General features: G+C 53.9%; 1 protein-coding gene across 1 annotated transcript in view; it reads right to left on the bottom strand.

Annotated features, from left to right (window-relative positions):
- Positions 1-25,870, bottom strand: part of LOC144489083 (alpha-2-macroglobulin-like) — a 66,446-nt gene that overhangs the window by 26,985 nt on the left and 13,591 nt on the right. Inside the window, exon 7 of the mRNA XM_078207037.1 lies at positions 18,808-18,892. Within this exon, the coding sequence (XP_078063163.1) occupies positions 18,808-18,892 (85 nt within the window). The remainder of the gene's footprint in view (positions 1-18,807; positions 18,893-25,870) is intronic.

Below are 25,870 nucleotides of genomic sequence, written 5' to 3'. Positions count from 1 at the left end.
CTCGATACAGAGTAAAGCTCCCTCTACACTATCCCCCATCAAACACTCCCAGGACAGGTACAGCACGGGGTTAGATACAGAGTAAAGCTCCCTCTACACTGTCCCCATCAAACACTCCCAGGACAGGTACAGCACGGGGTTAGATACAGAGTAAAGCTCCCTCTCCACTGTCCCCATCAAACACTCCCAGGACAGGTACAGCTTGGGGTTAGATACCGAGTAAAGCTCCCTCTACACTGTCCCCATCAAACACTCCCAGGACAGGTACAGCACGGGGTTAGATACAGAGTAAAGCTCCCTCTCCACTGTCCCCATCAAACACTCCCAGGACAGGTACAGCACGGGGTTAGATACAGAGTAAAGCTCCCTCTACACTGTCCAAATCAAACACTCCCAGGGCAGGTACAGCACGGGGTTCGATACAGAGTAAAGCTCCCTCTCCACTGTCCCCCATCAAACACTCCCAGGACAGGTACAGCACGGGGTTAGATACAGAGTAAAGCTCCCTCTACACTGTCCCCATCAAACACTCCCGGGACAGGGACAGCACGGGGTTAGATACAGAGTAAAGCTCCCTCTACACTGTCCTCATCAAACACTCCCAGGACAGGGACAGCACGGGGTTAGATACAGAGTAAAACTCCCTCTACACTGTCCCCATCAAACACACCCAGGACAGGTACAGCACGGTGTTAGATACAGAGTAAAACTCCCTCTACACTGTCCCCATCAAACACTCCCAGGACAGGTACAGCACGGGGTTCGATACAGAGTAAAGCTCCCTCCACACTGTCCCCATCAAATACTCCCAGGACAGGTACAGCACGGGGTTAGATACAGAGTAAAGCTCCCTCTACACTGTCCCCATTAAATACTGATGTGGAGATGCCGGCGTTGGACTGGGGTAAACACAGTAAGAAGTTTAACAACACCAGGTTAAAGTCCAACAGGTTTATTTGGTAGCAAAAGCCACACAAGCTTTCGAGGCTCTGAGCCCCTTCTTCAGGTGAGTGGGAATTCTGTTCACAAACAGAACTTATAAGACACAGACTCAATTTACATGAATAATGGTTGGAATGCGAATACTTACAACTAATCCAGTCTTTAAGAAACAAAACAATGGGAGTGGAGAGAGCATCAAGACAGGCTAAAAAGATGTGTATTGTCTCCAGACAAGACAGCCAGTGAAACTCTGCAGGTCCACGCAACTGTGGGAGTTACAAATAGTGTGACATAAATTCTGATTCTAGGATCGCATGACAAAGACTCAGGAGGAAAAAAGCAGAAATATTTATGTGAAATAGTGTGACATAAACCCAATATCCCGGTTGAGGCCGTCCTTGTGTGTGCGGAACCTGGCTATCAGTTTCTGCTCCGCGACTCTGCGCTGTCGTGTGTCGCGAAGGCCGCCTTGGAGAACGCTTACCCGAATATCAGAGGCCGAATGCCCGTGACCGCTGAAGTGCTCCCCAACAGGAAGAGAACAGTCTTGCCTGGTGATTGTCGAGCGGTGTTCATTCATCCGTTGTCGCAGCGTCTGCATAGTTTCCCCAATGTACCATGCCTCGGGACATCCTTTCTTGCAGCGTATCAGGTAGACAACGTTGGCCGAGTTGCAAGAGTATGTACCGTGTACCTGGTGGATGGTGTTCTCACGTGAGATGATGGCATCTGTGTCGATGATCCGGCACGTCTTGCAGAGGTTGCTGTGGCAGGGTTGTGTGGTGTCTTGGTCACTGTTCTCCTGAAGGCTGGGTAGTTTGCTGCGGACAATGGTCTGTTTGAGGTTGTGCGGTTGTTTGAAGGCAAGAAGTGGGGGTGTGGGGATGGCCTTGGCGAGATGTTCGTCTTCATCAATGACATGTTGAAGGCTCCGGAGGAGATGCCGTAGCTTCTCCGCTCCGGGGAAGTACTGGACAACGAAGGGTACTCTGTCCACTGTGTCCCGTGTTTGTCTTCTGAGGAGGTCGGTGCGGTTTTTCGCTGTGGCGCGTTGGAACTGTTGATCAATGAGTCTAGCGCCATGAGTTTCACTGGCTGTCTTGTCTGGAGACAATACACATCTTTTTAGCCTGTCTTGATGCTCTCTCCACTCCCATTGTTTTGTTTCTTAAAGACTGGATTAGTTGTAAGTATTCGCATTCCAACCATTATTCATGTAAATTGAGTCTGTGTCTTATAAGTTCTGTTTGTGAACAGAATTCCCACTCACCTGAAGAAGGGGCTCAGAGCCTCGAAAGCTTGTGAGGCTTTTGCTACCAAATAAACCTGTTGGACTTTAACCTGGTGTTGTTAAACTTCTTACCCCATTAAATACTCCCAGGACAGGTACAGCACGGGGTTAGATACAGAGTAAAGCTCCCTCTACACTGTCCCCATCAAACACTCCCAGGACAGGTACAGCACGGGGTTAGATACAGAGTAAAGCTCCCTCTCCACTGTCCCCATCAAACACTCCCAGGACAGGTACAGCTTGGGGTTAGATACCGAGTAAAGCTCCCTCTACACTGTCCCCATCAAACACTCCCAGGACAGGTACAGCACGGGGTTAGATACAGAGTAAAGCTCCCTCTCCACTGTCCCCATCAAACACTCCCAGGACAGGTACAGCACGGGGTTAGATACAGAGTAAAGCTCCCTCTACACTGTCCAAATCAAACACTCCCAGGGCAGGTACAGCACGGGGTTCGATACAGAGTAAAGCTCCCTCTCCACTGTCCCCCATCAAACACTCCCAGGACAGGTACAGCACGGGGTTAGATACAGAGTAAAGCTCCCTCTACACTGTCCCCATCAAACACTCCCGGGACAGGGACAGCACGGGGTTAGATACAGAGTAAAGCTCCCTCTACACTGTCCTCATCAAACACTCCCAGGACAGGGACAGCACGGGGTTAGATACAGAGTAAAACTCCCTCTACACTGTCCCCATCAAACACACCCAGGACAGGTACAGCACGGTGTTAGATACAGAGTAAAACTCCCTCTACACTGTCCCCATCAAACACTCCCAGGACAGGTACAGCACGGGGTTCGATACAGAGTAAAGCTCCCTCCACACTGTCCCCATCAAATACTCCCAGGACAGGTACAGCACGGGGTTAGATACAGAGTAAAGCTCCCTCTACACTGTCCCCATTAAATACTGATGTGGAGATGCCGGCGTTGGACTGGGGTAAACACAGTAAGAAGTTTAACAACACCAGGTTAAAGTCCAACAGGTTTATTTGGTAGCAAAAGCCACACAAGCTTTCGAGGCTCTGAGCCCCTTCTTCAGGTGAGTGGGAATTCTGTTCACAAACAGAACTTATAAGACACAGACTCAATTTACATGAATAATGGTTGGAATGCGAATACTTACAACTAATCCAGTCTTTAAGAAACAAAACAATGGGAGTGGAGAGAGCATCAAGACAGGCTAAAAAGATGTGTATTGTCTCCAGACAAGACAGCCAGTGAAACTCTGCAGGTCCACGCAACTGTGGGAGTTACAAATAGTGTGACATAAATTCTGATTCTAGGATCGCATGACAAAGACTCAGGAGGAAAAAAGCAGAAATATTTATGTGAAATAGTGTGACATAAACCCAATATCCCGGTTGAGGCCGTCCTTGTGTGTGCGGAACCTGGCTATCAGTTTCTGCTCCGCGACTCTGCGCTGTCGTGTGTCGCGAAGGCCGCCTTGGAGAACGCTTACCCGAATATCAGAGGCCGAATGCCCGTGACCGCTGAAGTGCTCCCCAACAGGAAGAGAACAGTCTTGCCTGGTGATTGTCGAGCGGTGTTCATTCATCCGTTGTCGCAGCGTCTGCATAGTTTCCCCAATGTACCATGCCTCGGGACATCCTTTCTTGCAGCGTATCAGGTAGACAACGTTGGCCGAGTTGCAAGAGTATGTACCGTGTACCTGGTGGATGGTGTTCTCACGTGAGATGATGGCATCTGTGTCGATGATCCGGCACGTCTTGCAGAGGTTGCTGTGGCAGGGTTGTGTGGTGTCTTGGTCACTGTTCTCCTGAAGGCTGGGTAGTTTGCTGCGGACAATGGTCTGTTTGAGGTTGTGCGGTTGTTTGAAGGCAAGAAGTGGGGGTGTGGGGATGGCCTTGGCGAGATGTTCGTCTTCATCAATGACATGTTGAAGGCTCCGGAGGAGATGCCGTAGCTTCTCCGCTCCGGGGAAGTACTGGACAACGAAGGGTACTCTGTCCACTGTGTCCCGTGTTTGTCTTCTGAGGAGGTCGGTGCGGTTTTTCGCTGTGGCGCGTTGGAACTGTTGATCAATGAGTCTAGCGCCATGAGTTTCACTGGCTGTCTTGTCTGGAGACAATACACATCTTTTTAGCCTGTCTTGATGCTCTCTCCACTCCCATTGTTTTGTTTCTTAAAGACTGGATTAGTTGTAAGTATTCGCATTCCAACCATTATTCATGTAAATTGAGTCTGTGTCTTATAAGTTCTGTTTGTGAACAGAATTCCCACTCACCTGAAGAAGGGGCTCAGAGCCTCGAAAGCTTGTGTGGCTTTTGCTACCAAATAAACCTGTTGGACTTTAACCTGGTGTTGTTAAACTTCTTACCCCATTAAATACTCCCAGGACAGGTACAGCACGGGGTTAGATACAGAGTAAAGCTCCCTCTACACTGTCCCCCATCAAACACTCCCAGGACAGGTACAGCACGGGGTTAGATACAGAGTAAAGCTCCCTCTACACTGTCCCCCATCAAACACTCCCAGGACAGGTACAGCACGGGGTTAGATACAGAGTAAAGCTCCCTCTACACTGTCCCCATCAAACACTCCCGGGACAGGGACAGCACGGGGTTAGATACAGAGTAAAGCTCCCTCTACACTGTCCCCATCAAACACTCCCAGGACAGGTACAGCACAGGGTTAGATACAGAGTAAAGCTCCCTCTACACTGTCCCCATCAAACACTCCCAGGACAGGTACAGCACGGGGTTAGATACAGAGTAAAGCTCCCTCGACACTGTCCCCATCAAACACTCCCAGGACAGGTACAGCACGGGGTTAGATACAGAGTCAAGCTCCCTCTACACTGTCCCCATCAAACACTCCCAGGACAGGTACAGCACGGGGTTAGATACAGAGTAAAGCTCCCTCCACACTGTCCCCATCAAACACTTCCAGGACAGGTACAGCACGGGGCTAGATACAGAGTAAAGCTCCCTCTACACTGTCCCCCATCAAACATTCCAGGACAGGTACAGCACGGGGTTAGATACAGAGTAAAGCTCCCTCTACACTGTCCCCATCAAACACTCCCAGGACAGGTACAGCATGGGCTTAGATGCAGAGTAAAGCTCCCTCTACACTGTCCCCATCAAACACTCCCAGGACAGGTACAGCACGGGGTTAGATACAGAGTAAAGCTCCCTCTACACAGTCCCCCATCAAACACTCCCAGGACAGGTACAGCACGGGGTTAGATACAGAGTAAAGCTCCCTCTACACTGTCCCCATCAAACACTCCCAGGACAGGTACAGCACGGGGTTAGATACAGAGTAAAGCTCCCTCTACACTGTCCCCCATCAAACACTCCCAGGACAGGTACAGCACGGGGTTAGATACAGAGTAAAGCTCCCTCTACACTGTCCCCCATCAAACACTCCCAGGACAGGTACAGCACGGGGTTAGATACAGAGTAAAGCTCCCTCGACACTGTCCCCCATCAAACACTCCCAGGACAGGTACAGCACGGGGTTAGATACAGAGTAAAGCTCCCTCTACACTATCCCCCATCAAACACTCCCAGGACAGGTACAGCACGGGGTTAGATCCAGAGTAAAGCTCCCTCTCCACTGTCCCCATCAAACACTCCCAGGACAGGTACAGCACGGGGTTAGATACAGAGTAAAGCTCCCTCTCCACTGTCCCCATCAAACACTTCACTTCACGTGTGGCTTTTGCTACCAAATAAACCTGTTGGACTTTAACCTGGTGTTGTTAAACTTCTTACCCCATCAAACACTCCCAGGACAGGTACAGCTTGGGGTGAGATACCGAGTAAAGCTCCCTCGACACTGTCCCCATCAAACACTCCCAGGACAGGTACAGCACGGGGTTAGATACAGAGTAAAGCTCCCTCTACACTGTCCCCATCAAACACTCCCAGGACAGGTACAGCACGGGGTTAGATACAGAGTAAAGCTCCCTCTACACTGTCCAAATCAAACACTCCCAGGGCAGGTACAGCACGGAGTTCGATACAGAGTAAAGCTCCCTCTACACTGTCCCCCATCAAACACTCCCAGGACAGGTACAGCACGGGGTTAGATACAGAGTAAAGCTCCCTCTACACTGTCCCCATCAAACACTCCCGGGACAGGGACAGCACGGGGTTAGATACAGAGTAAAACTCCCTCTTCACTGTCCCCATCAAACACACCCAGGACAGGTACAGCACGGGGTTAGATACAGAGTAAAACTCCCTCTACACTGTCCCCATCAAACACTCCCAGGACAGGTACAGCACGGGGTTCGATACAGAGTAAAGCTCCCTCCACACTGTCCAAATCAAACACTCCCAGGGCAGGTACAGCACGGGGTTCGATACAGAGTAAAGCTCCCTCTACACTGTCCCCCATCAAACACTCCCAGGACAGGTACAGCACGGGGTTAGATACAGAGTAAAGCTCCCTCTACAGTGTCCCCATTAAATACTCCCAGGACAGGTACAGCACGGGGTTAGATACAGAGTAAAGCTCCCTCTACACTGTCCCCCATCAAACACTCCCAGGACAGGTACAGCACGGGGTTAGATACAGAGTAAAGCTCCCTCTACACTGTCCCCCATCAAACACTCCCAGGACAGGTACAGCACGGGGTTAGATACAGAGTAAAGCTCCCTCTACACTGTCCCCATCAAACACTCCCGGGACAGGGACAGCACGGGGTTAGATACAGAGTAAAGCTCCCTCTACACTGTCCCCATCAAACACTCCCAGGACAGGTACAGCACGGGGTTAGATACAGAGTAAAGCTCCCTCTACACTGTCCCCCATCAAACACTCCCAGGACAGGGACAGCACGGGGTTAGATACAGAGTAAAGCTCCCTCTCCACTGTCCCCATCAAACACTCCCGGGACGGGGACAGCACGGAGTTAGATACAGAGTAAAGCTCCCTCGACACTGTCCCCCATCAAACACTCCCAGGACAGGTACAGCACGGGGTTAGATACAGAGTAAAGCTCCCTCTACACTGTCCCCCATCAAACACTCCCAGGACAGGTACAGCACGGGGTTAGATACAGAGTAAAGCTCCCTCTACACTGTCCCCATCAAACACTCCCGGGACAGGGACAGCACGGGGTTAGATACAGAGTAAAGCTCCCTCTACACTGTCCCCATCAAACACTCCCAGGACAGGTACAGCACGGGGTTAGATACAGAGTAAAGCTCCCTCTACACTGTCCCCCATCAAACACTCCCAGGACAGGAACAGCACGGGGTTAGATACAGAGTAAAGCTCCCTCTCCACTGTCCCCATCAAACACTCCCGGGACGGGGACAGCACGGAGTTAGATACAGAGTAAAGCTCCCTCGACACTGTCCCCCATCAAACACTCCCAGGACAGGTACAGCACGGGGTTAGATACAGAGTAAAGCTCCCTCTACACTGTCCCCCATCAAACACTCCCAGGACAGGTACAGCACGGGGTTAGATACAGAGTAAAGCTCCCTCTACACTGTCCCCATCAAACACTCCCAGGACAGGTACAGCACGGGGTTAGATACAGAGTAAAGCTCCCTCCACACTGTCCCCATCAAACACTCCCAGGACAGGTACAGCACGGGGTTGGATACAGAGTAAAGCTCCCTCTACACTGTCCCCCATCAAACACTCCCAGGACAGGTACAGCACAGGGTTAGATACAGAGTAAAGCTCCCTCTACACTGTCCCCCATCAAACACTCCCAGGACAGGTACAGCACGGGGTTAGATACAGAGTAAAGCTCCCTCTACACTGTCCCCATCAAACACTCCCAGGACAGGTACAGCATGGGGTTCGATACAGAGTAAAGCTCCCTCTACACTGTCCCCCCATCAAACACTCCCAGGACAGGTACAGCACGGGGTTAGATACAGAGTAAAGCTCCCTCTACACTGTCCCCATCAAACACTCCCAGGACAGGTACAGCACGGGGTTAGATACAGAGTAAAGCTCCCTCTACACTGTCCCCATCAAACACTCCCAGGACAGGTACAGCACGGGGTTAGATACAGAGTAAAGCTCCCTCTACACTGTCCCCATCAAACACTCCCAGGACAGGTACAGCACGGGGTTAGATACAGAGTAAAGCTCCCTCCACACTGTCCCCATCAAACACTCCCAGGACAGGTACAGCACGGGGCTAGATACAGAGTAAAGCTCCCTCTGCACTGTCCCCCATCAAACACACCCAGGACAGGTACAGCACGGGGTTAGATACAGAGTAAAACTCCCTCTACACTGTCCCCATCAAACACTCCCAGGACAGGTACAGCACGGGGTTCGATACAGAGTAAAGCTCCCTCCACACTGTCCAAATCAAACACTCCCAGGGCAGGTACAGCACGGGGTTCGATACAGAGTAAAGCTCCCTCTACACTGTCCCCCATCAAACACTCCCAGGACAGGTACAGCACGGGGTTAGATACAGAGTAAAGCTCCCTCTACACTGTCCCCCATCAAACACTCCCAGGACAGGTACAGCACGGGGTTAGATACAGAGTAAAGCTCCCTCTACACTGTCCCCATCAAACACTCCCGGGACAGGGACAGCACGGGGTTAGATACAGAGTAAAGCTCCCTCTACACTGTCCCCATCAAACACTCCCAGGACAGGTACAGCACGGGGTTAGATACAGAGTAAAGCTCCCTCTACACTGTCCCCCATCAAACACTCCCAGGACAGGGACAGCACGGGGTTAGATACAGAGTAAAGCTCCCTCTCCACTGTCCCCATCAAACACTCCCGGGACGGGGACAGCACGGAGTTAGATACAGAGTAAAGCTCCCTCGACACTGTCCCCCATCAAACACTCCCAGGACAGGTACAGCACGGGGTTAGATACAGAGTAAAGCTCCCTCTACACTGTCCCCCATCAAACACTCCCAGGACAGGTACAGCACGGGGTTAGATACAGAGTAAAGCTCCCTCTACACTGTCCCCATCAAACACTCCCGGGACAGGGACAGCACGGGGTTAGATACAGAGTAAAGCTCCCTCTACACTGTCCCCATCAAACACTCCCAGGACAGGTACAGCACGGGGTTAGATACAGAGTAAAGCTCCCTCTACACTGTCCCCCATCAAACACTCCCAGGACAGGGACAGCACGGGGTTAGATACAGAGTAAAGCTCCCTCTCCACTGTCCCCATCAAACACTCCCGGGACGGGGACAGCACGTAGTTAGATACAGAGTAAAGCTCCCTCGACACTGTCCCCCATCAAACACTCCCAGGACAGGTACAGCACGGGGTTAGATACAGAGTAAAGCTCCCTCTACACTGTCCCCCATCAAACACTCCCAGGACAGGTACAGCACGGGGTTAGATACAGAGTAAAGCTCCCTCTACACTGTCCCCATCAAACACTCCCAGGACAGGTACAGCACGGGGTTAGATACAGAGTAAAGCTCCCTCCACACTGTCCCCATCAAACACTCCCAGGACAGGTACAGCACGGGGTTGGATACAGAGTAAAGCTCCCTCTACACTGTCCCCCATCAAACACTCCCAGGACAGGTACAGCACAGGGTTAGATACAGAGTAAAGCTCCCTCTACACTGTCCCCCATCAAACACTCCCAGGACAGGTACAGCACGGGGTTAGATACAGAGTAAAGCTCCCTCTACACTGTCCCCATCAAACACTCCCAGGACAGGTACAGCATGGGGTTCGATACAGAGTAAAGCTCCCTCTACACTGTCCCCCCATCAAACACTCCCAGGACTGGTACAGCACGGGGTTAGATACAGAGTAAAGCTCCCTCTACACTGTCCCCATCAAACACTCCCAGGACAGGTACAGCACGGGGTTAGATACAGAGTAAAGCTCCCTCTACACTGTCCCCATCAAACACTCCCAGGACAGGTACAGCACGGGGTTAGATACAGAGTAAAGCTCCCTCTACACTGTCCCCATCAAACACTCCCAGGACAGGTACAGCACGGGGTTAGATACAGAGTAAAGCTCCCTCCACACTGTCCCCATCAAACACTCCCAGGACAGGTACAGCACGGGGCTAGATACAGAGTAAAGCTCCCTCTACACTGTCCCCCATCAAACATTCCAGGACAGGTACAGCACGGGGTTAGATACAGAGTAAAGCTCCCTCTACACTGTCCCCATCAAACACTCCCAGGACAGGTACAGCATGGGCTTAGATGCAGAGTAAAGCTCCCTCTACACTGTCCCCATCAAACACTCCCAGGACAGGTACAGCACGGGGTTAGATACAGAGTAAAGCTCCCTCTACACAGTCCCCCATCAAACACTCCCAGGACAGGTACAGCACGGGGTTAGATACAGAGTAAAGCTCCCTCTACACTGTCCCCATCAAACACTCCCAGGACAGGTACAGCACGGGGTTAGATACAGAGTAAAGCTCCCTCTACACTGTCCCCCATCAAACACTCCCAGGACAGGTACAGCACGGGGTTAGATACAGAGTAAAGCTCCCTCTACACTGTCCCCCATCAAACACTCCCAGGACAGGTACAGCACGGGGTTAGATACAGAGTAAAGCTCCCTCGACACTGTCCCCCATCAAACACTCCCAGGACAGGTACAGCACGGGGTTAGATACAGAGTAAAGCTCCCTCTACACTATCCCCCATCAAACACTCCCAGGACAGGTACAGCACGGGGTTAGATCCAGAGTAAAGCTCCCTCTCCACTGTCCCCATCAAACACTCCCAGGACAGGTACAGCACGGGGTTAGATACAGAGTAAAGCTCCCTCTCCACTGTCCCCATCAAACACTTCACTTCACGTGTGGCTTTTGCTACCAAATAAACCTGTTGGACTTTAACCTGGTGTTGTTAAACTTCTTACCCCATCAAACACTCCCAGGACAGGTACAGCTTGGGGTGAGATACCGAGTAAAGCTCCCTCGACACTGTCCCCATCAAACACTCCCAGGACAGGTACAGCACGGGGTTAGATACAGAGTAAAGCTCCCTCTACACTGTCCCCATCAAACACTCCCAGGACAGGTACAGCACGGGGTTAGATACAGAGTAAAGCTCCCTCTACACTGTCCAAATCAAACACTCCCAGGGCAGGTACAGCACGGAGTTCGATACAGAGTAAAGCTCCCTCTACACTGTCCCCCATCAAACACTCCCAGGACAGGTACAGCACGGGGTTAGATACAGAGTAAAGCTCCCTCTACACTGTCCCCATCAAACACTCCCGGGACAGGGACAGCACGGGGTTAGATACAGAGTAAAACTCCCTCTTCACTGTCCCCATCAAACACACCCAGGACAGGTACAGCACGGGGTTAGATACAGAGTAAAACTCCCTCTACACTGTCCCCATCAAACACTCCCAGGACAGGTACAGCACGGGGTTCGATACAGAGTAAAGCTCCCTCCACACTGTCCAAATCAAACACTCCCAGGGCAGGTACAGCACGGGGTTCGATACAGAGTAAAGCTCCCTCTACACTGTCCCCCATCAAACACTCCCAGGACAGGTACAGCACGGGGTTAGATACAGAGTAAAGCTCCCTCTACAGTGTCCCCATTAAATACTCCCAGGACAGGTACAGCACGGGGTTAGATACAGAGTAAAGCTCCCTCTACACTGTCCCCCATCAAACACTCCCAGGACAGGTACAGCACGGGGTTAGATACAGAGTAAAGCTCCCTCTACACTGTCCCCCATCAAACACTCCCAGGACAGGTACAGCACGGGGTTAGATACAGAGTAAAGCTCCCTCTACACTGTCCCCATCAAACACTCCCGGGACAGGGACAGCACGGGGTTAGATACAGAGTAAAGCTCCCTCTACACTGTCCCCATCAAACACTCCCAGGACAGGTACAGCACGGGGTTAGATACAGAGTAAAGCTCCCTCTACACTGTCCCCCATCAAACACTCCCAGGACAGGGACAGCACGGGGTTAGATACAGAGTAAAGCTCCCTCTCCACTGTCCCCATCAAACACTCCCGGGACGGGGACAGCACGGAGTTAGATACAGAGTAAAGCTCCCTCGACACTGTCCCCCATCAAACACTCCCAGGACAGGTACAGCACGGGGTTAGATACAGAGTAAAGCTCCCTCTACACTGTCCCCCATCAAACACTCCCAGGACAGGTACAGCACGGGGTTAGATACAGAGTAAAGCTCCCTCTACACTGTCCCCATCAAACACTCCCAGGACAGGTACAGCACGGGGTTCGATACAGAGTAAAGCTCCCTCCACACTGTCCAAATCAAACACTCCCAGGGCAGGTACAGCACGGGGTTCGATACAGAGTAAAGCTCCCTCTACACTGTCCCCCATCAAACACTCCCAGGACAGGTACAGCACGGGGTTAGATACAGAGTAAAGCTCCCTCTACAGTGTCCCCATTAAATACTCCCAGGACAGGTACAGCACGGGGTTAGATACAGAGTAAAGCTCCCTCTACACTGTCCCCATCAAACACTCCCAGGACAGGTACAGCACGGGGTTAGATACAGAGTAAAGCTCCCTCTACACTGTCCCCCATCAAACACTCCCAGGACAGGAACAGCACGGGGTTAGATACAGAGTAAAGCTCCCTCTCCACTGTCCCCATCAAACACTCCCGGGACGGGGACAGCACGGAGTTAGATACAGAGTAAAGCTCCCTCGACACTGTCCCCCATCAAACACTCCCAGGACAGGTACAGCACGGGGTTAGATACAGAGTAAAGCTCCCTCTACACTGTCCCCCATCAAACACTCCCAGGACAGGTACAGCACGGGGTTAGATACAGAGTAAAGCTCCCTCTACACTGTCCCCATCAAACACTCCCAGGACAGGTACAGCACGGGGTTAGATACAGAGTAAAGCTCCCTCCACACTGTCCCCATCAAACACTCCCAGGACAGGTACAGCACGGGGTTGGATACAGAGTAAAGCTCCCTCTACACTGTCCCCCATCAAACACTCCCAGGACAGGTACAGCACAGGGTTAGATACAGAGTAAAGCTCCCTCTACACTGTCCCCCATCAAACACTCCCAGGACAGGTACAGCACGGGGTTAGATACAGAGTAAAGCTCCCTCTACACTGTCCCCATCAAACACTCCCAGGACAGGTACAGCATGGGGTTCGATACAGAGTAAAGCTCCCTCTACACTGTCCCCCCATCAAACACTCCCAGGACAGGTACAGCACGGGGTTAGATACAGAGTAAAGCTCCCTCTACACTGTCCCCATCAAACACTCCCAGGACAGGTACAGCACGGGGTTAGATACAGAGTAAAGCTCCCTCTACACTGTCCCCATCAAACACTCCCAGGACAGGTACAGCACGGGGTTAGATACAGAGTAAAGCTCCCTCTACACTGTCCCCATCAAACACTCCCAGGACAGGTACAGCACGGGGTTAGATACAGAGTAAAGCTCCCTCCACACTGTCCCCATCAAACACTCCCAGGACAGGTACAGCACGGGGCTAGATACAGAGTAAAGCTCCCTCTGCACTGTCCCCCATCAAACACACCCAGGACAGGTACAGCACGGGGTTAGATACAGAGTAAAACTCCCTCTACACTGTCCCCATCAAACACTCCCAGGACAGGTACAGCACGGGGTTCGATACAGAGTAAAGCTCCCTCCACACTGTCCAAATCAAACACTCCCAGGGCAGGTACAGCACGGGGTTCGATACAGAGTAAAGCTCCCTCTACACTGTCCCCCATCAAACACTCCCAGGACAGGTACAGCACGGGGTTAGATACAGAGTAAAGCTCCCTCTACACTGTCCCCATTAAATACTCCCAGGACAGGTACAGCACGGGGTTAGATACAGAGCAAAGCTCCCTCTACACTGTCCCCCATCAAACACTCCCAGGACAGGTACAGCACGGGGTTAGATACAGAGTAAAGCTCCCTCTACACTGTCCCCCATCAAACACTCCCAGGACAGGTACAGCACGGGGTTAGATACAGAGTAAAGCTCCCTCTACACTGTCCCCATCAAACACTCCCGGGACAGGGACAGCACGGGGTTAGATACAGAGTAAAGCTCCCTCTACACTGTCCCCATCAAACACTCCCAGGACAGGTACAGCACGGGGTTAGATACAGAGTAAAGCTCCCTCTACACTGTCCCCCATCAAACACTCCCAGGACAGGGACAGCACGGGGTTAGATACAGAGTAAAGCTCCCTCTCCACTGTCCCCATCAAACACTCCCGGGACGGGGACAGCACGGAGTTAGATACAGAGTAAAGCTCCCTCGACACTGTCCCCCATCAAACACTCCCAGGACAGGTACAGCACGGGGTTAGATACAGAGTAAAGCTCCCTCTACACTGTCCCCCATCAAACACTCCCAGGACAGGTACAGCACGGGGTTAGATACAGAGTAAAGCTCCCTCTACACTGTCCCCATCAAACACTCCCGGGACAGGGACAGCACGGGGTTAGATACAGAGTAAAGCTCCCTCTACACTGTCCCCATCAAACACTCCCAGGACAGGTACAGCACGGGGTTAGATACAGAGTAAAGCTCCCTCTACACTGTCCCCCATCAAACACTCCCAGGACAGGGACAGCACGGGGTTAGATACAGAGTAAAGCTCCCTCTCCACTGTCCCCATCAAACACTCCCGGGACGGGGACAGCACGTAGTTAGATACAGAGTAAAGCTCCCTCGACACTGTCCCCCATCAAACACTCCCAGGACAGGTACAGCACGGGGTTAGATACAGAGTAAAGCTCCCTCTACACTGTCCCCCATCAAACACTCCCAGGACAGGTACAGCACGGGGTTAGATACAGAGTAAAGCTCCCTCTACACTGTCCCCATCAAACACTCCCAGGACAGGTACAGCACGGGGTTAGATACAGAGTAAAGCTCCCTCCACACTGTCCCCATCAAACACTCCCAGGACAGGTACAGCACGGGGTTGGATACAGAGTAAAGCTCCCTCTACACTGTCCCCCATCAAACACTCCCAGGACAGGTACAGCACAGGGTTAGATACAGAGTAAAGCTCCCTCTACACTGTCCCCCATCAAACACTCCCAGGACAGGTACAGCACGGGGTTAGATACAGAGTAAAGCTCCCTCTACACTGTCCCCATCAAACACTCCCAGGACAGGTACAGCATGGGGTTCGATACAGAGTAAAGCTCCCTCTACACTGTCCCCCCATCAAACACTCCCAGGACTGGTACAGCACGGGGTTAGATACAGAGTAAAGCTCCCTCTACACTGTCCCCATCAAACACTCCCAGGACAGGTACAGCACGGGGTTAGATACAGAGTAAAGCTCCCTCTACACTGTCCCCATCAAACACTCCCAGGACAGGTACAGCACGGGGTTAGATACAGAGTAAAGCTCCCTCTACACTGTCCCCATCAAACACTCCCAGGACAGGTACAGCACGGGGTTAGATACAGAGTAAAGCTCCCTCCACACTGTCCCCATCAAACACTCCCAGGACAGGTACAGCACGGGGCTAGATACAGAGTAAAGCTCCCTCTGCACTGTCCCCCATCAAACATTCCAGGACAGGTACAGCACGGGGTTAGATACAGAGTAAAGCTCCCTCTACACTGTCCCCATCAAACACTCCCAGGACAGGTACAGCATGGGCTTAGATGCAGAGTAAAGCTCCCTCTACACTGTCCCCATCAAACACTCCCAGGACAGGTACAGCACGGGGTTCGATACAGAGTAAAGCTCCCTCTACACTGTCCCCCATCAAACACTCCCAGGACAGGTACAGCACGGGGTTAGATACAGAGTAAAGCTCCCTCTACACTGTCCCCATTAAATACTCCCAGGACAGGTACAGCACGGGGTTAGATACAGAGTAAAGCTCCCTCTACACTGTCCCCCATCAAACACTCCCAGGACAGGTACAGCACGGGGTTAGATACAGAGTAAAGCTCCCTCTACACTGTCCCCCATCAAACACTCCCAGGACAGGTACAGCACGGGGCTAGATACAGAGTAAAGCTCCCTCTGCACTGTCCCCCATCAAACATTCCAGGACAGGTACAGCACGGGGTTAGATACAGAGTAAAGCTCCCTCTACACTGTCCCCATCAAACACTCCCAGGACAGGTACAGCATGGGCTTAGATGCAGAGTAAAGCTCCCTCTACACTGTCCCCATCAAACACTCCCAGGACAGGTACAGCACGGGGTTCGATACAGAGTAAAGCTCCCTCTACACTGTCCCCCATCAAACACTCCCAGGACAGGTACAGCACGGGGTTAGATACAGATTAAAGCTCCCTCTACACTGTCCCCATTAAATACTCCCAGGACAGGTACAGCACGGGGTTAGATACAGAGTAAAGCTCCCTCTACACTGTCCCCCATCAAACACTCCCAGGACAGGTACAGCACGGGGTTAGATACAGAGTAAAGCTCCCTCTACACTGTCCCCCATCAAACACTCCCAGGACAGGTACAGCACGGGGTTAGATACAGAGTAAAGCTCCCTCTACACTGTCCCCATCAAACACTCCCGGGACAGGGACAGCACGGGGTTAGATACAGAGTAAAGCTCCCTCTACACTGTCCCCCATCAAACACTCCCAGGACAGGGACAGCACGGGGTTAGATACAGAGTAAAGCTCCCTCTACACTGTCCCCCATCAAACACTCCCAGGACAGGGACAGCACGGGGTTAGATGCAGAGTAAAGCTCCCTCTCCACTGTCCCCATCAAACACTCCCGGGACGGGGACAGCACGGAGTTAGATACAGAGTAAAGCTCCCTCGACACTGTCCCCCATCAAACACTCCCAGGACAGGTACAGCACGGGGTTAGATACAGAGTAAAGCTCCCTCTACACTGTCCCCCATCAAACACTCCCAGGACAGGTACAGCACGGGGTTAGATACAGAGTAAAGCTCCCTCTACACTGTCCCCATCAAACACTCCCAGGACAGGTACAGCACGGGGTTAGATACAGAGTAAAGCTCCCTCCACACTGTCCCCATCAAACACTCCCAGGGCAGGTACAGCACGGGGTTAGATACAGAGTAAAGCTCCCTCTACACTGTCCCCCATCAAACACTCCCAGGACAGGTACAGCACAGGGTTAGATACAGAGTAAAGCTCCCTCTACACTGTCCCCATCAAACACTCCCAGGACAGGTACAGCACGGGGTTAGATACAGAGTAAAGCTCCCTCTACACTGTCCCCATCAAACACTCCCAGGACAGGTACAGCATGGGGTTCGATACAGAGTAAAGCTCCCTCTACACTGTCCCCCCATCAAACACTCCCAGGACAGGTACAGCACGGGGTTAGATACAGAGTAAAGCTCCCTCTACACTGTCCCCATCAAACACTCCCAGCACAGGTACAGCACGGGGTTAGATACAGAGTAAAGCTCCCTCTACACTGTCCCCATCAAACACTCCCAGGACAGGTACAGCACGGGGTTAGATACAGAGTAAAGCTCCCTCTACACTGTCCCCATCAAACACTCCCAGGACAGGTACAGCACGGGGTTAGATACAGAGTAAAGCTCCCTCCACACTGTCCCCATCAAACACTCCCAGGACAGGGACAGCACGGGGTTAGATACAGAGTAAAGCTCCCTCTCCACTGTCCCCCATCAAACATTCCAGGACAGGTACAGCACGGGGTTAGATACAGAGTAAAGCTCCCTCTACACTGTCCCCATCAAACACTCCCAGGACAGGTACAGCACGGGGCTAGATACAGAGTAAAGCTCCCTCTACACTGTCCCCCATCAAACATTCCAGGACAGGTACAGCACGGGGTTAGATACAGAGTAAAGCTCCCTCTACACTGTCCCCATCAAACACTCCCAGGACAGGTACAGCATGGGCTTAGATGCAGAGTAAAGCTCCCTCTACACTGTCCCCATCAAACACTCCCAGGACAGGTACAGCACGGGGTTAGATACAGAGTAAAGCTCCCTCTACACTGTCCCCCATCAAACACTCCCAGGACAGGTACAGCACGGGGTTAGATACAGAGTAAAGCTCCCTCTACACTGTCCCCATCAAACACTCCCAGGACAGGTACAGCACAGGGTTAGATACAGAGTAAAGCTCCCTCTACACTGTCCCCCATCAAACACTCCCAGGACAGGTACAGCACGGGGTGAGATACAGAGTAAAGCTCCCTCGACACTGTCCCCCATCAAACACTCCCAGGACAGGTACAGCACGGGGTTAGATACAGAGTAAAGCTCCCTCTACACTGTCCCCATCAAACACTCCCAGGACAGGTACAGCACGGGGTTAGATACAGAGTAAAGCGCCCTCTGCACTGTCCCCATCAAACACTCCCAGGACAGGTACAGCACGGGGTTAGATACAGAGTAAAGCTCCCTCTACACTGTCCCCATCAAACACTCCCAGGACAGGTACAGCACGGGGTTAGATACAGAGTAAAGCTCCCTCTACATTGTCCCCCATCAAACACTCCCAGGACAGGTACAGCACGGGGTGAGATACAGAGTAAAGCTCCCTCTACACTGTCCCCATCAAACACTCCCAGGACAGGTACAGCACGTGGTTAGATACAGAGTAAAGCTCCCTCTACACTGTTCCCATCAAACACTCCCAGGACAGGTACAGCACGGGGTTACCTTCCACAGACTTCAATGTGAATCACCGGGTCTGTCATCATGATGCTTGCTGGCATTTTGACCGTCAGTTCCGCTGTGGGTAAGACTAAATAAGAAAGAAGATGAGTTCATCAGAATCGGAGTTCCTCCTTCCGTCCGGAAACAGAGTTCTGTCCGTACACCACCCGTCCTGTGAGTGTCTGAGCTCCAACCTTCACCAGATTCCTCAGTTCTATCAATCCCTCCCTATCTCTGTAACCTCCTCCAGCCCCCTACACCCCTCCCTATCTCTGTAACCTCCGCCAGCCCCCTACACCCCCTCCCTATCTCTGTAACCCCCTCCAGCCCTGACACCCCCTCCCTATCTCTGTAACCCCCTCCAGCCCCTACACCCCTCCCTATCTCTGTAACCTCCTCCAGCCCCCTACACCCCTCCCTATCTCTCTAACCTCCTCCAGCCCCTACACCCCTCCCTATCTCTGTCACCTCCTCCAGTCCCTACACCCCTCCCTATCTCTGTAACCCCCTCCAGCCCCCGACACCTCCTCCCTATCTCTGTAACCTCCTCCAGCCCCTACACCCCTCCCTATCTCTGTAACCTCCTCCAGCCCCTACACCCCTCCCTATCTCTGTAACCTCCTCCAGCCCCCTACACCCCTCCCTATCTCTGTAACCTCCTCCAGCCCCCAACACCCCTCCCTACCTCTGTAACCTCCTCCAGCCCCTACACCCCCTCCCTATCTCTGTAACCTCCTCCAGCCCCTACACCCCTCCCTATCTCTGTAACCTCCTCCAGCCCCTACACCCCTCCCTATCTCTGTAACCTCCTCCAGCCCCTACACCCCTCCCTATCTCTGTAACCTCCTCCAGCCCCCTACACCCCCTCCCTATCTCTGTAACCTCCTCCAGCCCCTACACCCCCTCCCTATCTCTGTAACCTCCTCCAGCCCCCTACACCCCCTCCCTATCCCTGTGACCTCCTCCAGCCCCCTACACCCCTCCCTATCTCTGTAACCTCCTCCAGCCCCCTACACCCCCTCCCTATCTCTGTAACCTCCTCCAGCCCCTACACCCCCTCCCTATCTCTGTAACCTCCTCCAGCCCCCTACACCCCCTCCCTATCTCTGTAACCTCCTCCAGCCCCTACACCCCCTCCCTATCTCTGTAACCTCCTCCAGCCCCTACACCCCCTCCCTATCTCTGTAACCCCCTCCAGCCCCTACACCCCCTCCCTATCTCTGTAACCTCCTCCAGCCCCTACACCCCCTCCCTATCTCTGTAAACTCCTCCAGCCCCTACACCCCCTCCCTATCTCTGTAAACTCCTCCAGCCCCTACACCCCTCCCTATCTCTGTAACCTCCTCCAGTCCCTACACCCCCTCCCTATCTCTGTAACCTCCTCCAGCCCCTACACCCCCTCCCTATCTCTGTAAACTCCTCCAGCCCCTACACCCCCTCCCTATCACTGTAAACTCCTCCAGCCCCCTACACCCCCTCCCTATCTCTGTAAACTCCTCCAGCCCCTACACCCCCTCCCTATCTCTGTAAACTCCTCCAGCCCCGACACCCCTCCCTATCTCTGTAAACTCCTCCAGCCCCTACACCCCCTCCCTATCTCTGTAAACCCCTCCAGCCCCCTACACCCCCTCCCTATCTCTGTAACCTCCTCCAGCCCCTACACCCCTCCCTATCTCTGTAACCTCCTCCAGCCCCTACACATCTCTGTAACCTCCTCCAGCCCCTACACCCCTCCCTATCTCTGTAACCTCCTCCAGCCCCTACACCCCTCCCTATCTCTGTAACCTCCTCCAGCCCCGACACCCCCTCCCTATCTCTGTAACCTCCTCCCTCCCCGACACCCCCTCCCTATCTCTGTAACTCCCTCCAGCCCCTACACTCCCTCCCTATCCCTGTAACCTCCTCCAGCCCCTACACCCCCTCCCTATCTCTGTAACCTCCTCCAGCCCCCTACACCCCCTCCCTATCCCTGTAACCTCCTCCAGCCCCTACACCCCCTCCCTATCCCTGTAACCTCCTCCAGCCCCTACACACCCTCCCTATCTCTGTAACCTCCTCCAGCCCCTACACCCCCTCCCTATCTCTGCCACCTCCTCCAGCCCCCTACACCCCTCCCTATCGCTGTACCCTCTTCCAGCCCCCCACACCCCCTCCCTATCTCTGTAACCTCCTCCAGCCCCCTTTACCCCCTCCCTATCTATGTAACCTCCTCCAGCCCCCTACACCCCTCCCTATCGCTGTACCCTCTTCCAGCCCCTACACCCCCTCCCTATCTCTGTAACCTCCTCCAACACCTACACCCCCCTCCCTATCTCTGTAACCTCCTCCAGCCCCCTACACCCCTCCCTATCTCTGTAACCCCCTCCAGCCCCTACACCCCCTCCCTATCTCTGTAACCTTCTCCAGCCCCCTACACCCCCTCCCTATCTCTGTAACCTCCTCCAGCCCCCTACAGCCCCTCCCTATCTCTGTAACCTCCTCCAGCCCCTACACCCCTCCCTATCTCTGTAACCTCCTCCAGTCCTACACCCCTATCTCTGTAACCTCCTCCAGCCCCCTACACCCCCTCCCTATCTCTGTAACCTCCTCCAGCCCCATACACCCCCTCCCTATCTCTGTAACCTCCTCCAGGCCCCTACACCCCCTCCCTATCTCTGTACCCTCCTCCAGCCCCCTACACCCCTCCCTATCTCTGTAACCTCCTCCAGCCCCCTCACCCCTCCGTATCTCTGTAACCTCCTCCAGCCCCTACACCCCCTCCCTATCTCTGTAACCTCCTCCAGCCCCTACACCCCCCTCCCTATCTCTGTAACCCCCTCCAGCCCCCTACACCCCCTCCCTATCTCTGTAACCTCCTCCAGCCCCTACACCCCCTCCCTATCTCTGTAACCTCCTCCAGCCCCTACACCCCTCCCTATCTCTGTAACCTCCTCCAGCCCCTACACCCCCTCCCTATCTCTGTAACCTCCTCCAGCCCCTACACCCCTCCCTATCTCTGTAGCCTCCTCCAGTCCTCCACCCCTATCTCTGTAACCTCCTCCAGCCCCCTACACCCCTCCCTTTCGCTGTACCCTCTTCCAGCCCCTACAGCCCCTCCCTATCTCTGTAACCTCCTCCAGCCCCTACACCCCTCCCTATCTCTGTAACCTCCTCCAGTCCTACACCCCTATCTCTGTAACCTCCTCCAGCCCCCTACACCCCCTCCCTATCTCTGTAACCTCCTCCAGCCCCATACACCCCCTCCCTATCTCTGTAACCTCCTCCAGGCCCCTACACCCCCTCCCTATCTCTGTACCCTCCTCCAGCCCCCTACACCCCTCCCTATCTCTGTAACCTCCTCCAGCCCCCTCACCCCTCCGTATCTCTGTAACCTCCTCCAGCCCCTACACCCCCTCCCTATCTCTGTAACCTCCTCCAGCCCCTACACCCCCCTCCCTATCTCTGTAACCCCCTCCAGCCCCCTACACCCCCTCCCTATCTCTGTAACCTCCTCCAGCCCCTACACCCCCTCCCTATCTCTGTAACCTCCTCCAGCCCCTACACCCCTCCCTATCTCTGTAACCTCCTCCAGCCCCTACACCCCCTCCCTATCTCTGTAACCTCCTCCAGCCCCTACACCCCTCCCTATCTCTGTAGCCTCCTCCAGTCCTCCACCCCTATCTCTGTAACCTCCTCCAGCCCCCTACACCCCTCCCTATCGCTGTACCCTCTTCCAGCCCCTACACCCCCTCCCTATCTCTGTAACCTCCTCCAACAGGGAGGGATGTCAGAAGCTGCAGCGAGACATAGATAGAATGCAAGACTGGGCGGAGAAGTGGCAGATGGTCTTCAACCCGGATAAGTGTGTAGTGATCCATTTTGGCAAATCCAATGGGATGAAGCAGCAGTATAATATGAAGGGTACCATTCTTAGCAGTGTAGAGGATCAGAAGGACCTTGGGGTCCGGGTCCATAGGACTCTTAAATCGGCCTCGCAGGTGGAGGATGCGGTCAAGAAGGCGTACGGCGTACTAGCCTTCATTAATCGAGGGATTGAGTTTAGGAGTCGGGAGATAATGCTGCAGCTTTATAGGACCCTGGTTAGACCCCACTTGGAGTACTGCGCGCAGTTCTGGTCACCTCATTACAGGAAAGATGTTGAAGCCATTGAAAGGGTGCAGAGGAGATTTACAAGGATGCTGCCTGGATTGGGGGGCATGCCTTATGAGGATAGGTTGAGGGAGCTTGGTCTCTTCTCCCTGGAGAGACGAAGGATGAGAGGTGACCTGATAGAGGTTTACAAGATGTTGAGAGGTCTGGATAGGGTAGACTCTCAGAGGCTATTTCCAAGGGCTGAAATGGTTGCTACGAGAGGACACCGGTTTAAGGTGCTGGGGGGTAGGTACAGAGGAGATGTCAGGGGTAAGTTTTTCACTCAGAGGGTGGTGGGTGAGTGGAATCGGCTGACTTCGGTGGTGGTGGAGGCAAACTCGTTGGGGTCTTTTAAGAGACTTCTGGATGAGTACATGGGATTTAATGGGATTGAGGGCTATAGATAGGCCTAGAGGTAGGGATATGATCGGCGCAACTTGTGGGCCGAAGGGCCTGTTTGTGCTGTGGCTTTCTATGTTCTATGTTCTAACACCTACACCCCCCTCCCTATCTCTGTAACCTCCTCCAGCCCCCTACACCCCTCCCTATCTCTGTAACCCCCTCCAGCCCCTACACCCCCTCCCTATCTCTGTAACCTCCTCCAGCCCCCTACACCCCTCCCTATCCCTGTAACCTCCTCCAGCCCCCTACACCCCCTCCCTATCTCTGTAACCTCCTCCAGCCCCTACATCCCCTCCCTATCTCTGTAACCTCCTCCAGCCCCTACACCCCTCCCTATCTCTCTAACCTCCTCCAGCCCCCTACACCCCCTCCCTATCTCTGTAACCTCCTCCAGACCCCTACACCCCCTCCCTATCTCTGTAACCTCCTCCAGCCCCCTACACCCCCTCCCTATCTCTGTAACCTCCTCCAGCCCCCTACAGCCCCTCCCTATCTCTGTAACCTCCTCCAGCCCCTACACCCCTCCCTATCTCTGTAACCTCCTCCAGTCCTGCATCCCTATCTCGGTAACCTCCTCCAGCCCCCTACACCCCCTCCCTATCTCTGTAACCTCCTCCAGCCCCATACACCCCCTCCCTATCTCTGTAACCTCCTCCAGCCCCCTACACCCCCTCCCTATCTCTGTAACCTCCTCCAGCCCCCTACACCCCTCCCTATCTCTGTAACCTCCTCCAGCCCCTTCACCCCTCCGTATCTCTGTAAACTCCTCCAGCCCCCTACACCCCCTCCCTATCTCTGTAACCTCCTCCAGCCCCCTCCACCCCCTCCCTATCTCTGTAACCTCCTCCAGCCCCGACACCCCTCCTTATCTCTGTAACCTCCTCCAGCCCCTACACCCCCTCCCTATCCCTGTAACCTCCTCCAGCCCCTACACCCCTCCCTATCTCTGTAACCTCCTCCAGCCCCTACACCCCCTCCCTATCCCTGTAACCTCCTCCAGCCCCTACACCCCTCCCTATCTCTGTAACCTCCTCCAGCCCCTACACCCCCTCCCTATCTCTGTAACCCCCTCCAGCCCCTACACCCCTCCCTATCTATGTAACCCCCTCCAGCCCCTACACCCCTCCCTATTTCTGTAACCACCTCCAGCCCCTACACCCCTCCCTATCTCTGTAACCTCCTCCAGCCCCTACACCCCCTCCCTATCTCTGTAATCTCCTCCAGCCCCCTACACCCCCTCCCTATCTCTGTAACCTCCTCCAGCCCCTACACCCTCTCCCTATCTCTGTAACCTCCTCCAGCCCCCTACACCCCCTCCCTATCTCTGTAACCTCTCCAGCCCCTACACCCCTCCCTATCTCTGTAACCTCCTCCAGCCCCCTACACCCCTCCCTATCTCTGTAACCTCCTCCAGCCCCTACACCCCTCCCTATCTCTGTAACCTCCTCCAGCCCCCTACACCCCTCCCTATCTCTGTAACCTCCTCCAGCCCCCTACACCCCCTCCCTATCTCTGTAACCTCCTCCAACCCCCTACACCCCTCCCTATCTCTGTAACCCCCTCCAGCCCCCTACACCCCCTCCCTATCTCTGTAACCTCCTCCAGCCCCTACACCCCCTCCCTATCTCTGTAACCTCCTCCAGCCCCCTACACCCCCTCCCTATCTCTGTAACCTCCTCCAGCCCCTACACCCCCTCCCTATCTCTGTAACCCCCTCCAGCCCCCGACACCCCCTCCCTATTTCTGTAACCTCCTCCAGCCCCCTACACCCCCTCCCTATCTCTGTAACCTCCTCCAGTCCCCTACACCCCCTCCCTATCTCTGTAACCTCCTCCAGCCCCTACACCCCTCCCTATCTCTGTAACCTCCTCCAGCCCCTACACCCCTACCCTATCTCTGTAACCTCCTCCAGCCCCTACACCCCCTCCCTGTCTCTGTAACCTCCTCCAGCCCCTACACCCCCTCCCTATCTCTGTAACCTCTTCCAGCCCCCTACACCCCCTCCCTATCTCTGTAACCTCCTCCAGCCCCCTACACCCCTCCCTATCTCTGCAACCTCCTCCAGCCCCCTACACCCCCTCCCTATCTCTGTAACCTCCTCCAGCCCCTACACCCCCTCCCTATCTCTGTAACCTCCTCCAGCCCCCTACACCCCCTCCCTATCTCTGTAACCTCCTCCAGCCCTTACACCCCCTCCCTATCTCTGTAATCTCCTCCAGACCCCTACACCCCCTCCCTATCTCTGTAACCTCCTCCAGCCCCCTACACCCCCTCCCTATCTCTGTAACCTCCTCCAGCCCCCTACAGCCCCTCCCTATCTCTGTAACCTCCTCCAGCCCCTACACCCCTCCCTATCTCTGTAACCTCCTCCAGTCCTACACCCCTATCTCTGTAACCTCCTCCAGCCCCCTACAGCCCCTCCCTATCTCTGTAACCTCCTCCAGCCCCTACACCCCTCCCTATCTCTGTAACCTCCTCCAGCCCCCTACACCCCTCCCTATCTCTGTAACCTCCTCCAGCCCCTACACAGTGA

Source organism: Mustelus asterias, unplaced genomic scaffold, assembly GCF_964213995.1.
Source record: "Mustelus asterias unplaced genomic scaffold, sMusAst1.hap1.1 HAP1_SCAFFOLD_2001, whole genome shotgun sequence".
NCBI lineage: Eukaryota > Metazoa > Chordata > Chondrichthyes > Carcharhiniformes > Triakidae > Mustelus > Mustelus asterias.
This window is presented reverse-complemented; position numbering and strand designations above follow the sequence as displayed.